The sequence below is a fragment of the Dermacentor andersoni genome, chromosome 2 (assembly GCF_023375885.2).
Source record: "Dermacentor andersoni chromosome 2, qqDerAnde1_hic_scaffold, whole genome shotgun sequence".
Classification (NCBI taxonomy): Eukaryota; Metazoa; Arthropoda; class Arachnida; order Ixodida; family Ixodidae; genus Dermacentor; species Dermacentor andersoni.
Genome location: NC_092815.1, coordinates 97,203,009 through 97,217,823, shown reverse-complemented (window position 1 = coordinate 97,217,823; position 14,815 = coordinate 97,203,009). Strand labels below are relative to the sequence as shown.

At 43.7% G+C, this 14,815-nt stretch overlaps 1 protein-coding gene and 1 long non-coding RNA gene across 4 annotated transcripts in view; one reads left to right on the top strand and one right to left on the bottom strand.

The window, feature by feature from the left end:
* LOC129387599 (uncharacterized) overlaps positions 1–14,815 on the top strand; it is a 169,667-nt gene that overhangs the window by 123,717 nt on the left and 31,135 nt on the right. For both annotated transcript variants that reach the window (XR_008614754.2, XR_008614755.2), the window contains exon 3: positions 9,596–9,642. This is a non-coding gene — a long non-coding RNA (uncharacterized lncRNA). The remainder of the gene's footprint in view (positions 1–9,595; positions 9,643–14,815) is intronic.
* The window catches only part of LOC126541593 (calcitonin gene-related peptide type 1 receptor-like), a 360,166-nt gene continuing 345,562 nt past the window's right edge, over positions 212–14,815 (bottom strand). For both annotated transcript variants that reach the window (XM_055076767.1, XM_050188421.2), the window contains 3 exons: positions 6,220–6,261; positions 4,596–4,815; positions 212–2,023 (listed from right to left, as the gene is read on the bottom strand). In XM_055076767.1, the coding sequence (XP_054932742.1) occupies positions 4,708–4,815; positions 6,220–6,261 (150 nt within the window). In that variant the 3' untranslated portion in view covers positions 212–2,023; positions 4,596–4,707. The remainder of the gene's footprint in view (positions 2,024–4,595; positions 4,816–6,219; positions 6,262–14,815) is intronic.

Here is a 14,815-nt window from a genome sequence, read left to right as displayed (position 1 = left end):
GTTTGCAGAACGAGCTTGACGAAATGAAAGTGATAGAAATCTGCGACTTGTCTAAACATATACTTGATTTGCATTTTTCCCCGTGGAGTAGCATGGAGATCTGGAATTCTTCGGTTTATATTCCGTGCTTCCTTCTGTCCGATCACAAAGTTATTGCGACCTAATCTTCAGGGCAAACTCTGCATGGAGTCACGAAACCTATGCGTACAGACATGGATTAAAATCATTTTATTCAAAACTTCGAAAGACGTGCAACACTTATACACAGTTTTGTTTCATGAGAAGAATGTACTGAAGAACACACAAGACGTGGGGTTTCACGTTCAACTGCTGAGTTGTGACCTGCATGCATCTTTCAGGTGGGCTATAACACTATACGTGGTCTCAAGGGGCTTTTGTAAATGCTCGCTTTGTCAAACGACGGATACCTATATGACGCTTTCGAAATGTTATTATTTAGGAACGTTCTGAGCGACTACACTGTGCATCGTTGTCACTGCTCATGGTCTCATGGCGCGTTGGTACAGGCCACACTCCAGAGGCAGCTGTGTGCTGCAATTCAACCTGCCGTATAGTCATTAAATATTATTCCGGCGCATCAATATAGACAGAATCAACACTTCATCATCTTGCGAACCACACTGGGGACTTACACCTTAATCCGTAAGATAGTCAAACTAGCCAAAAACATATAAGGATATCCTTTTGAGTGCCTATCGCCAATTCGACATCTGCGTTCGTGGTCACATGCTGACTTCTAATACTTCCCTAACTGTTACCTCGTCGGATATATCAACAGTGGACTTCCTCTTCTCTTAATATTTTCCTTCCAGTTTCCCCTCCCCCATTGTAGGGTAGCCGACCGGGCTCAGTCCTGGTTAACCTCCTTGCCTTTCATGTAACATTTTTCTTTCTCTCTGTGTAATACTTCCCAAACACTCCCTGCCTTAGAGACAAGGTTCGAACTGTTGAAAGTGTTTAAGCGTTGTTGCAACAAACATCTATGATAATTTCCCAGAATACATTAACTGCACCGGAGAGTTCTTTCAACAAATTTACCGCTTATTACGGCCAGATGACTTTGCTATAACATAAATAGCGGGAACGGGCACCTCAGTCTTTATTGTTTACGGATTCTTTGCCAAGATGGACTGCCGTGAAGAAATGCGCAGGTTCTGTAAAACAGGGGTTATTGCAGGGCAAAAGAAGGAATAGATGCTGTGTTCAATTCCAAAATTGAAATAATGTGCTCTCGGACAGATCTCATGAAGTGTATGCTTCCGGCATGATCCCAAAGGATAAATTACTGCTATGTTGCGTACCAGCCAAGTAATGTTATGGTGTCATGCCGCATAGGTCACAACTATATCATGCAATGTGCTGCTTATGCAGTGGACCATTTACGAGCTGCGCTGAAATGCATACAGCAAATCAGGCGGATGCATATTGTGAGACGACAGTGCCGTGACGTCACAAAAAGTCTCGTGTAATCGTTTGCAAGTGTTCGCACGAAGACAGAAAAAGTCACTTGGAGTATCGACGCAATGTACTGAGGTCTAGTTCATGAAACGCACATGTCTGTTTCATTGCTCTCACCCAGTCCCAAGTGAAGGATTCATGTATAAGATGCTGCACGAGACGAGTATAGTTCTGTAAGTGTAGCGCACCGCAGTTCTTTTTTGCACGTCTCAACCGATGCCGGTGGAGTCACATCACTTGAGAAGGAAGTTTGGTTGATATTACGACATTCTCAGCAACATTGTCTGATGGATGCAGGGGAAAGTGAACAGGGAACGATGATCATTTCCGCTCCCCGCAGGCACCCGAGTGTTCATTTCCAGATCTTGTCTTCAACGATGGTGCCACCATTTCAGAACACGCGCGCATGCTTCCTCATCGCCAATCGACGAGACGTGTGTAGACACGGACAAGTTGGTTATGTAGCAAGGGTCCGGCCCGTTCGACTAAAGAATCCTCGTCGCAGTCGCTAGCGGCCGTACGAACGCCGTAACAGGTACAGCACCTGCAAATATGTCAGGAAGAAGGACGGAACGTTGCAGCACAGAAATGGCTAGAAAGAAATCTAAGTTACAAGCGCAGTGTCACTTATGCGCGCGACATTTCCAGGCAACTTTGCTTGTCCGAACAAGAACAAAAACAAGCAGAAATAAATGATAAAATCGGCGTTGAAGGGACACTAAAGAGAAAAGTAATTTCACCTGTATTAGTACCTTACCCCTCTACAATACCAAAAACGCCTACTCTTATCTGAACAAGAAGCGTGGTAAACCACAAGAGGTTCAAGAAGGAATGACAGGTGGTGACATCGCCTTGAGGTGAAATCACCATCAGGCCGTGACGTCATGAATTTTCACGGCATTTACTAGGGCCTAGCTATTTCCTTAGCGGTAAAAATGGACTAAAATGTGCTCTAAAAGAGACAATGTTTTAACATGGCACTTGCAGGTAACATTTACTGGACCAACGCGATTCAAGCACAAAAAAAAAAAAAGTTTGCTGTTCGTGACGTCACACTGACGTACAGGCGCTGAGAATTTGGCACGAAACTCAATGAAATGAAAATTGGAGATTAATTTTATCGTTTAATAATGAACCTATCATCGCGAAATTAACTGTATCAGTTTACTAGACAGATTTGGTGCTTCTCTGTAGTGAGCCTTGAAGTGCTTCTCTACTATTGGCCTGAAATTGATTTCAGGTAAATAGAAGGGGCGCCAGATTAGCGCTTCCCGTCAGAAACAATTGCAACGGCCAGAATACGTGAGCTTGAAGCTTTCTTTGTTATTTATCCTCGAGCACAAGCTTAATGCGAGTCAAATTGAAACGGAATATATAGGCCTTCGTTATAAGCCGTCATGATATATTAGTTAAGCAATGCGCACAACGTATTAGGCTGTTCACCGCGCAACTTTTGGAAATTCTTTTTGCCATAGCCAAGGCGAGTGACACTGCTTATTGCCACATTTACCACACTGGCGGCTCGGCAAGCATAAGGAAGCACCAATGACCACGGAAACTCAAAGCGCCAGTTACACGACCCATGCGTGAATGCAGTATGCGTTAACGAAGATGCGTCGGCATCGTTGCTGCTCTGGTTAGGAAAGGACCTTGCCGTCGTATAGTGAATGCACGGGCAAGCTGTCCAATTATACGGGCCAATATTTTCTCGTTCGTTAAGTATTTTTCCCTATTTCTCTGGTTTTATAGCTTTTAAGGGGCGGCGAGCCGGGCTCGATTGTAATTCAGGAGGTAACTGAATGACAGGTGCTTGTTTCATGCGTTTTACCTCTCTAGTATCACAAAGAGAGGTTGCATAATTAATTTCTGCTTATATCATTTATAGTTTGAGCTGCAGAGAACACTCATCTGTGCACTTGCGATTCCTCTGATGCTCGACTATATAGTTACGTGTAGCTATCCTTGCATGGTCGAAAATGATCCATATCAGTCCCCAACAGGGCAGCTCCCATAGCCGGTTCGTTTCTTTGGGCCATAGAAGATTACTAAGCAGTTTTCAATCTTCTTATTTTCTAGTATGCCCCGGGGGCACACGTTATCTTCAAGTATTAGAAAACCAGCCCTTGCGCGCTTTGATCTTAACTGATACAACAGTGCACTCTCCCCCTTGCGGTATAGCCGACGAATTAATAAAAATAAATTAAAATGAGGAAAAGCAGGACGCGACCTATTAAAAAACCTTTCAACTCAAGTCCTGTTGAACTTTTTCAGTGTGACGAAGCAAGAAGCGTAGCTTGTGCAGTCGTACATTGTTGCCAAGTCAGGATGGTCAGAGGGACAACAGGTAAGTCAAGGTTAGGAGTGTTTCCACTCTCGTTTATCAGAAATATCCAATAATGCGCAAGGATTCCACACATCTCGACGAAGGGCAGGAACAATAAACACATCCTACTTGAGTTTCACTCCAAAACATTGCCCCTCTTTTTACCCGGCGTGGTCACTTATTGGCTACGGCTTTGCGCTGGTAAGCGCGAGGCCGCGGTTTCATTTTCCGGCCGCGGCGGCCATGTTTAGATGTGGAGGGAAAAAAACAGAAAAAAAACCTTTCTGTACTTATACGTAAGTGCGTGCTAAAGAACCTCAGGTGGTCAAAATTGACCCGGAGTCTGCCAGTATACGGCGGGTCTATATAATTACAAGCGGGTTTTGGCACGTAAAGCTCCAGACTTTAATTTCTAGCTTGAAATAAATGCCTTATACCATTTTTGATGTAGCAACTTAGCGCAAGAAGAACACGGAAACAAGAAAGGCAGACCAAGACAAGCGCCTCTGTCCGCCTTTCTTAGCGCTTGTCCTTGTCCGCCTTTCTTGTTTCAGTGTTTTTATTGCGCTAAGTTACTACTTTAAATATGGACGACCAAGTAGCCCAACAATAAACTCTTACACCATTTGTTACGCTAGCGACCAGTGCCTCACCTACTCCTCATTGAAGAACGAACTGGTTTTCACGGTGGGCGACAAGAATGCAGTAAATTCGCGCACACAGAAATTGTATTCTAATGGCGCAGCGGTGGAGTCGTACAAGCACAAAAGTCGGGCGAAGCCACGGCACTCACGGGGCGGTGCAGGCAGGTAGGGACTCGGGCCGAACGCACTTGGCCGCCGTGACAGAACCGGCGCCCGGCGGGCAACGGGACGGAGCGTGAGCGTCGGGGGCTCCTCGCGTTGTCAGCAAGCTAGCACCTGGGTTCGCGTGGAGCGCCTCCGGTCACATGCCCTGGTGAGCGACGACTCCAGTTTCACGAGTTCGATGGACCGCGTGATTTGGCCCTGGACCTGTTTGGGGCGTGGGAACGCATGGACAGGGCTTACTGTGCACGTTCGAAATTGCCTCCAGAAGTTACGCTGCTCGTATTTGGCCTGTGCTGTTTGTAACTTTGTTCCTTTCGCCGAGCAGCAGAGTGCACACCGAAATTTGTTGATTAGGTGAAAGGGCGGATCTGAGCTAGATGTAGCATAAATGAAAGGGCTTACCTGCAGACCGGGACTTCGTTCTTCAGTACTTTGCGTCTGAGTCTGAGTACTACTATATTCTTTGTTCCCTTTCTTGTGTCACCTTTATTTTGAGCTTTTATATTCGCTGTATACCTTTGCAACAACATAATTTCTTTTGCTCCTCTCGCTACTTGCGTTTCTCTCTTCCTTACAGCTTCTCACACACTGTCACAATAAAATATATCTGCTCACTGATGTACGTTATTTCGAATCTAAATTACCCTGCCGCGAGTTGAATTAATGTCACAAAGGTGACGCTTGTGCGACACAGATACCGTATTCAACAAACACCTTGTGTCGAAGTGAACAACCGTTATGAAGTGCTTTTCAATCAAGCTACATGCGTCACAATCTATCTGAAAGTCCCGTAAGACAGTCGTAGCGTCTTATGGCCAAGGATATAGTTGGAATATGACTGCACTCTAATTTGTTCCCTCAGTGTTTCAGATTGCAGAATAAATTTGGAGATGAATGTTTACAACAGTCACTATTACTGATGTTTCATGCGCTTGCCACTAAGGATGGCCTCTGATTGCCTGTACTGACGCTTTTCTTTTTTGGAATGTTCTTGCAACTACTTCAAAGGCTTCTTAATAATATGAGTAAGTATCGCAAACCCGTACCGGTATATCATCAAGCCGGGGTTTTCTAACCGAATAGTACTCTAGGGTCCACTAGTCACCTGCTTCCGCTTTTAAATGTGCCATGTGAATTCACGTGCGTAAAAATGAGAAACTAAGGCTCATGCCCTAACACACGCACGCAGCGTGCCCGTATTATCTGTTGTTATTTCCACAAAGAGCTGCAAAAAGACGTAAATGAACTCAACAGTGAAGATGGAAGTGAGGTCTGGAACATAAATAAGCACTAGGAAAGCAGACATTCTTATTATTCATACTTGCAAAACACTTCTATCATTTTTGGTGCAGATTCTTAGAACTAAATTTTTGTTTATGTAATAGACAATTCTAAAGGTTGAACTTTCTTTGATCTTTTGTTACTCCTTCAATCTAATTTCATCTCTATTCTAATCCCATCGCCTTAATCTTAGAGCACAATATATGGGTAGATTGATGCGTTTTAGATGAGTGAACTTGCTCAACCTAATGCCGATTTGGCATAAAGATGTCAAGAACACCAAGAACAAAAATAGTAATCAGTCAGAATCAAACGGGCCTTGCTTACCTCTCCGTTGAAATAGCAGAATATGACAGCTACAAAGAATCCCTGCGCAAAAAGAAAATAATTATATTCAAGGACAATAATAGTTACCGTAATATGCCCCCGTATATGTGCAAAAATTCAACGATGTCACTGAGTCTGCAGCGCATCGTACCAGACATTGCAAAACGTTTACTGGACTGAGCTTTTTTAAAAGTGCTAGAATACTCCTTGCTTAGTTCCCTGAACCAACCTCAAATTTTATTTCAAAACCCTGCGGGCGTCACTCTTGTCCTTATTATAAAAGCAGTGGGGTAATTTAATTTCTTCGTGCTCTCTTGAAACCGAATAACGTACGATAGATAATAACTGTACAAAATCAATTATATATAAAATACTTCTGGACTTTTCAAATGCCAAGTATTTCAATATAATTTGATTGTGCTGCTTGCCGCTAATAAATTCGCATACAAACAAAAAAGCACATATTTATAAGAGGAAGGAAACATATGCTGAAGGTCGCTGTACTATGTTTCGTCAGATAGCTGACAGATATGCAGCTAACAGTAAAATCAGTTTAACTCAGCACGTCAGATATGAGTCTTTCTTACTCGTAATAATAAATGCATTTTCCTGTAACATTGTTTAGCCGAAACGAAATAACTTCATCTGAATTTTTCCAGGAGGACTCGTCACTGCAAATGTGTTGGAAACGAAGAGAATTTTCGAGTTCACTACAGAGCCGTTGTAGGTGAAAGTAACTTGCTTGTCGCAAATGCTGGATAACTATACTTTCATTCTCATATGGTAGACAACTTGTGCTTGTTGCTGATATCTAATGGTGCTCCCGACGTCAAGTTTTAGGACGGCGCGAAGCACGTAGGTCATCTGTTTATCAGTAACGAGCTATACGTTTAGCTTTACGAACGAAAAGATCAATGGGCTTACACGCCGCGCATCAGCAACATTGTGCAGCTACCTGTGGTTGTGCTTCTTGTTTGTGAAGCCTCGCAAAAAACGGCTGTGTGAGCTTACGCAAAATCGCAGAAGGGAGTATCGTAATCTACGGCAAATTTTTTTGCGTTTCTCCTGGAGTACCACGCGTTTTCTCGCAGTACTTGGGATTTTTTTAGTACTGGAGTAGGGTAATTCTCTTACATAGCTCAAATCATTTTTCTCTTCAGTGTCCTTTTAAACGTTCAGTCCCCGTTATGCGAATTCGGATCAAAGTGAATCGAAATATATTCGGAATGTAATTCGAGAACTTCGAATACTGCGACGTAGGTACATTCAACTTAAAAACCCCTAAGATTAAATGCAATAAACATCGACACGTGTACTTAATCTTTCTCGGGTGACAGCTTTGCACCGGCTAGCAAATTTTAAACATTATCGCTCCGCGCAAGACGCGCATCTGAAGTTTCTCGAACGTTATCAGTGGTTCTATCTGTTGTCTGTTGTCGCCGAACCTTGTATACTATGGCTGTATGCGCGACGCGAATAGTTTAGCACTTTCTGATAGACACGCGGGCACCAGTGATTACTCTGAGACGTTCGAAGACTCATGTATAAAAGGAGACGGGTTTGACCCACCGATCAGATTTTGACGATCGCAGACTGAGATCTCCGCTATCGTTGTGCTTCGAGTGTCATTTGCTTTATTAGGCACAAGGTCGCCCATTAAAGAGTTCGTTTCGTGAATCACAGTTTTGCCAATGTGTTCAACACCACTACAACGTGACATATCGTGGAAGTGGGGGGCAAGTTAGTTGGTAGCCGCAACGACCAACTTATTCCCGAATGTTGACGGCGTAAATAGTCCCAATAAGTCCTTCCCGATTTGTTGGAATGGTCGGCAAAGAGGGTCGATTGGTTGTAGCAGTCTCGCTGGCCTTATTTCTGGTGTCTTGCGTCGCTGACAGTCTTAGAAATATTGTTATTGGGAGGCGCCTAAAATAGTTTATATAGAATATTTACACAGTGACCGCGAGTGATCCCACACCAACAAAGATGGCGGACAGGGGCACAGCTCATCCTCTTTCTGGTCTGTTCTATACTGCAGCTTCTTCCTCTTCGTCCATATGATAGGTCGGTCATAACATTACCCTTTGAATCCTCGGGTTGAATCGATGGGGAGAAAAAATGGAGTGATTTCTGTTACATTGATCATTTGGCGGTATACCCTATGTGGGCTGGCATACGGAACAGCAGCTTTTCAGTATACCCGACATACACGCTGGGGACCAGAGGAGGACAAGGGATACAAGGGCAGAGTGGGTAGTCTTGTAATTACGACTCGCAAAATTGAGTGCGGGAAACTTGACGTGCATGGTTGGCGCGGCGAATGGCCTCTCCAGCATACCCGGCAGAGGAGTACGCAGAAGGAGGCACCAACGTGTCCACGCGAATAACCAGTGGCGTCATGTCTTAACGTGTTATATATGAATATCACAAAGGGCAATGTAGTTTTCTAATCCTGGTGGTCTGTGGACAACACATACATTGGCAGCATACCAGCAATATTTCAGTTCAGTCACTCCGTCATGTCATTCGTCTGTAGATTTAAAAAAAATATGGGGCTTCACGCTCCAAATCCACGATCTGATTATGAGGCACGCCGTATTGGGGGACTCCGGAAATTTGGACCACCTGGGGTTCTTTTATGCGCAGCTAAATCTAAATACATGGGTGTTCTCGCATTTCTCCCACATCAAAATGCGGCCGCCGTGGCCGGGATTCGATTGGTTGACCTCGTGCTTAGCAGCCCAAGCTTGTGGATTGTACGCCGAGGTCACCTTATGCTGCGTCAAGCGAGGCTGTAGAATGTCATCCATCACCTTCGTAAGAAACTGTCGGCCCGGTTGGTTTGGAGTTGCCGAGGTGCGCCACGCTGTAGAATGACGTAATGGAGTAAGAAGTCGGCAACGTTGGTCGCGCAGCTACGGGTAAGAGCGAAGGTGATAGCAAGCTACGTAGCTTGCTTGCGGTCACTCGTGAACTTGCGATTGCCTATTTGTATAAAACAGAGCTTGTGAGAAGTAGTTCGTTGCGGACTAGTTGGTTTATACAGAACAAGTAACATACTGCGCAATGTACACGAAGACGGGCGGGTAGGCCCTATTTCTTTTTCCCTCCTTCATGTATATCGTGCATTACGTTACTTGTCGAGCTTGGGAGCACCAACGAGTTCTAGTCAAATGACGTGCCCCTATGATTTAAAAGAACTTTGTATTTCATATTTGGCAAAGATTTTGAGCAGTTTGTGAAGGAATAAACTGAAATTGCAAAGATACATATTTGTGGGCTATACACTCTTTGTAATTATCATTCACATTGGCGTTGCAAAAGAGTCCGTTTAAATAAAGCTTTCTCTCTCCCTCTCTCTCTCTCGCTCTCGCAGAGGGCTAAAATTTATGCAGGAACTCACCTGGAGTTGCCTAAGTACGCGTAAGTATTGCGCCACTTTCTCATCTTTATGCGGTTTGGTGTCATTATATATCTTATCAAACTCGATCCTACCAGTATGTACTCTCGAAAAATTTTACGTCCTTTGGGCTGTATTTTGTTCCCAAACAACAATCGTCATCTGTCTTAGCGCATTTCCTTTCTTTAACGCTGCGAGCCCGGTACTTCCTAGACACGAACGGCTTGCACTTATCAGCTTGACACAGCTTTCTCCACAGGAAAGTAGCGAGCGCCGAGCTTTCTATATAGGGAACGCAAGAAGGCAGATGACGATTATTGTTCTGGGAGAAGATAAGTCCCGAAGGGTGTAAACTTCTTTTAGAGTGAACCTTATCAACCCTCATCGGTTGTTATCAACCTTATCGGACTCGGCCCGGCCCTTATTTTTTTTTATTTACAACACTGCAGGCCCTATTCGGGCCCAAGCAGGAGTGGGTACATACAGCAACGTAAATTACAAGTGTCAATGAGCAATTAAGAACACAACAAAAACATGTACATACATCATTGTAATACTATACGTAACAGAAATAAACATGAACATACAACAGTGCAGTACATAAACAAAATAACAATGAAAAAGCGTAACCCAAAAGCAACTGCTTTCATTCTGGCAATTTAGAGGTCAAAGAAAAGGTTATTTGAAAGCTGAACGAACGATTCTGTTGTATTAGTGTTAACTACTTCGGGTAATTTATTCCATAGTGAAATTGCATGGGGAAAAAGAGAATATTTATGGATGTTAAGATTACTAAATGGTTGCTTAATTGCTTTGTTGTGGTTTGTACGAGCAGACCGCATGGGGGGCTCAGATAAATAACATTCACGCGGTATTTTGTAGTGACCATGGTACAGCTGATATAAAAATTTGATGCGAGATACAATTCTGCGATGAGCTAGTTTTTTCAATTTCGCCCTGTCGCGAAGAACGGACACGCTAGAAAAGCGCGAGTATGTGGAGTATATAAACCGCAAAGCTAAATTTTGCACTCTTTCTATTTTCTTGATTAAATATTTTTGATGGGGGCTCCAGATCAAATCCGCATATTCTAATCTTGGTCTGACAAGAGCTTTGTATGCTGTTAACTTAACGGCCGATGAGGTACGGCGCAATTTCCGTTTCAAAAATGCCAGCTTTTTTAGCGCGTTGCTGCAAGCGTTTTCTATATTGGATTCCCAACTTAAATTGCTTGTGAGTGTAACACCTAAATACTTCACTCGCTGGGTTTTATGTATATAAAAATTATTAATAATATAAGCAAAATCTAAGGGTTCTTTCCTGTTGGTAAATGTAATAGCTGCCGTCTTCAAAGTATTTAGTTTCAATCCCCATGTTTCACACCATACGCTAATTGACTGCAACGCCTCATTAAGTCTTACTTGGTCGGAGTGATGATTTACATTAGCATAAACAACACAATCGTCCGCAAACAACCGGATCTTCACAGGCGATTGAACAGATAAATAGATTTCATTGATATAAACTAAGAACAACAAAGGACCGAGAACTGACCCCTGTGGCACCCCTGAGTGCACTTCCATTGTACCAGAAACTCAGTCTTTAACAGCAACGTATTGTTTTCTTGAGGACAAATACGATTCTATCCAACGGATGATATTGCGTTCAATGCCCATAGAGAGCAGTTTAGTTACTAAATCGGCATGCGGAACTACATCGAACGCTTTGGAAAAGTCCAAAAACACTGCATAGATTTGAACCCTCATATTCAGTGCATTCATAAAATCATCCGTTATCTCAGCTAACTGTGTTATTGTGGATAAACCAGCCCTAAATCCAGGTTGATTTACATGAAGTAAATGATTATTCTCTAAATGTTTTATAATCGCTTTAAATAAAATGTGTTCTAGCAGTTTACAAGTTGTGGATGTTAAGGAAACTGGTCTGTAAATATTTAGTTCTAAAGGGGATCCAGATTTGTGAATCGGAACTATCCTTGCAAAGCGCCAGTCATCCGGTATCACACAGGATTCTAACGATGTTTTGTATACTGCATATAAGTACTCTGCTACCCAGATTGCGTATCTGCGGAGGAAAACATTAGCTAATTTGTCCGAACCTGATGACTTTTTTATGTCTAGATTACGCAAAAGACTAAGAATGTCGTTTTTTGCTTAAATCTACTTCGGGCATCGGATTACGAAGCGTGTAAGGTTGCAAGTGCGCGCGCGATGCGTTGATAGTAAACGCCGATTGAAAAAAACGCGTTAAATTCATTAGCAATGGTCAAAGGATCGTCAATGCCTATGCCAGATGTTCTGATCTCTGTGATGCCGCTTTTATCTTTAGATAAATATTGCCAGAATTTCCTTGCTTGGTCCGACATGAAAGAAGTCAATGTGGAAGAAAAGAACTGATCTCTTGCAGCACGCACTTTATCTTTGAAAGTGCGCACTAGACTTACAAGTTGCTGCTTCCTGTCACCACGTATTCGAGAGTGGTTTATTTTGCGTTTCAGATGTATCAGATTACGATCCATCCACGGGTACTCCCTGTTGATGTGCTTTTTCTTTAAAGGCACGTAGGTGCTTTCACCAGTGCATGACTATGTCTTTAAACTTTGACCACAGCACACTAACGTCATTTGTCTCATTAAAGGAAGGGAATAAAGATTCCACACAACTAGTAATTCCGTCATCATCAGCATGCGCATAGTCTCTTACAAATGTGTCAGAAGGTTTAACATACGATCTCAAGCTCGAAATAGGACACTCAAGCACAAGTAACTGATGATCAGATATACCGTCCTTGACACTGACTGAGCAGTCTGGAAGCGAGCTACTTGCAAACGCAAGGTCAAGTACAGCAGAGCTGGAAATTCTTGTAGCATCCAAAACCAAATGGGTTAACGAAAACGTAAATGCAGTTAGTATTAATGATTCAGCATTTTTGGGATCATTGCCGTCATCAGAAAGGCTGCACCAGTTAATTTCGGGAAGGTTGAAATCTCCTGTTATAAGGATGTTGGAACGCGAACTTGTATTTTGCAGCAAATAATCATATAAGGAATCTAAGTATTCCTGAGGAGCATTCGGAGGCCGATAGACCCCTCCTAATAATATAGTTTTACCAAAAAAATACATTTTGCACCATATGCTTTCATGATCACTGACGCCGTTTAAGCGTGTGAATTTAATGTTATTCTTTATTGCAATTGCAACTCCACCACCCCTTGATCCTCTGTCCTTACGGATAAGCGTGTACGAAGGAGGCATTAGTTCTGAATTTTGCACATCGGAATGCAGCCAGGTTTCAGTTAACTGGATGCATTCTTACTGCAACCCTTATTGGTTGTTACCAACCCTATCGCCCTCGATTGGATCCTTTGCAACGCTTATCTGTCGTTATCAGCCTTATCGGAGTTGATTTGACCCTTATTAAGCCCAAACCCCATGAGAGCTATATTGTGCGCCACGGCGACGAACGACGGCTTTGAGCGACGAAACAGCCACCGTGGGAACAGATCGCTCGATCTCTTCACTCAATCGCGCGGTTTTGGACATGTTGAATTCGAGGCTCGTCGGCCGCAAGTGCTATGAGCGACTAGTCAATAGCGCGAAGCCAGAACTGGGTGTACATCAGTCAAGTACTACTTATTGTTGCATGGAACCAGCAAACGGCTTCATTTTGATACATGCAAGGATAAGAACCTCATGCAAGGCCTTCAGAAATATTTTACGCTGCTCCTTACAGTAAAACACATCAACTTAATTTAATAAAGCACGCGTCACGCCAGTTTCGATGCGTATTTGCTGCCATCGTACCGGCAACCACGTGGAGACGTCGCTAAATGTCGTCGCTCGCATGGGGTACGACTGGTAGGCAACGAGCGAACGCGACAGCCATGTACATCGCGTCGCTTATCGCTGTCGCGCGCAAGATCGCTTGGATCGGGTTTATGATTTAACCCTTATGGATCCTTATCCACCTTATAAGAATTGTTCCAACCATTACAAGTCCTCATCGCTCTTTAGCACCTTATACAGCCGCGTCTAACCATTAACCATGATGGGACCCCTACAAGCCTTCATCATTTCTTATCATCCTTATCAACTCATTGACTGCTTATCTGTCCGTGTTGCGCAACGTGAAGCGTATGAGCCACCAGAGATCGGTGGAATTTCAGTCGATGAAGTAATGTCCCAACGGAAGCTACAGGACAGATCCGCCGTGACTGTAAGGTGGCCGGATGCAACGAGTGCCATGCTTATGGGGACGAACAGGCGGAGTGTGCAAGGTACTATGCTCGAACCGCTTTTCGAGGAACGGCCGAAAATAGCGAGTTGAGAATGGACGAAGATGGAGCGGAACAGGCTGCCGCTACCACGGAATCAGACACTGTGACAGGTAGGGACGCAGCTAATACAAGTGGTGCTAAAGAAGGTGACCAGAGACAGCAGCAAGCGTCTCTATGTGCTTCAACTAAGGAAGCATCAGCAGTATCAGCGAGTACGGCGACAGGCGCGATGGACGGAGGCGTGGCGTCTAGCGAGAAAGAGGATGACCTATTGAAAACGCGCATTGATGTTTTCACTGCTTCAATGGGAATATCGATGGCAAAAGTTTGATTATGAAAGTGCTGGTCATGAAAGCATCATTAATGCTGCAAAATGGTCAGAGATTCCTGTGGGATTAGTGGCAGCGCAGTCAACTGGAGAAAGTGCTTGGAATTGTGGCATGGATACTGGCCAACGACCAACAGCATTTTCTACAACATAAGGTAGGAGACGACACCAGCATCCTATTTGGGAGTGCTATTGGAAAATTACAAAGACACTGAGCTTTCGTGGTGGCGGAAAATCGTCGAAGTGCACAAAAAGCCTGACAGCCTAAAATGCCTTTACTGCTCAATTTTTGCGAGAACAACGATGCGTAATTTGTTTTTAATAGGCAAACTATGGTATATATTGCAGATAATTCATTATTCACGTGTTCATGTGCACAAGTTGCGTAGAGTTTTCGCCGTTTTCATTTGGCGACCTACGTGGGAGCGCACACAGCCAAGCAAATTATTCTATCGTGTGCGCTACGAATGATTTAGTTTGTGCGCTACAAACGGCAGCTAGTTCACAGATTCATGCTTTTCAGAGATGTATCAGACGCGTTTCTGCGCACAGTTTGTGAAGTTACACTGCG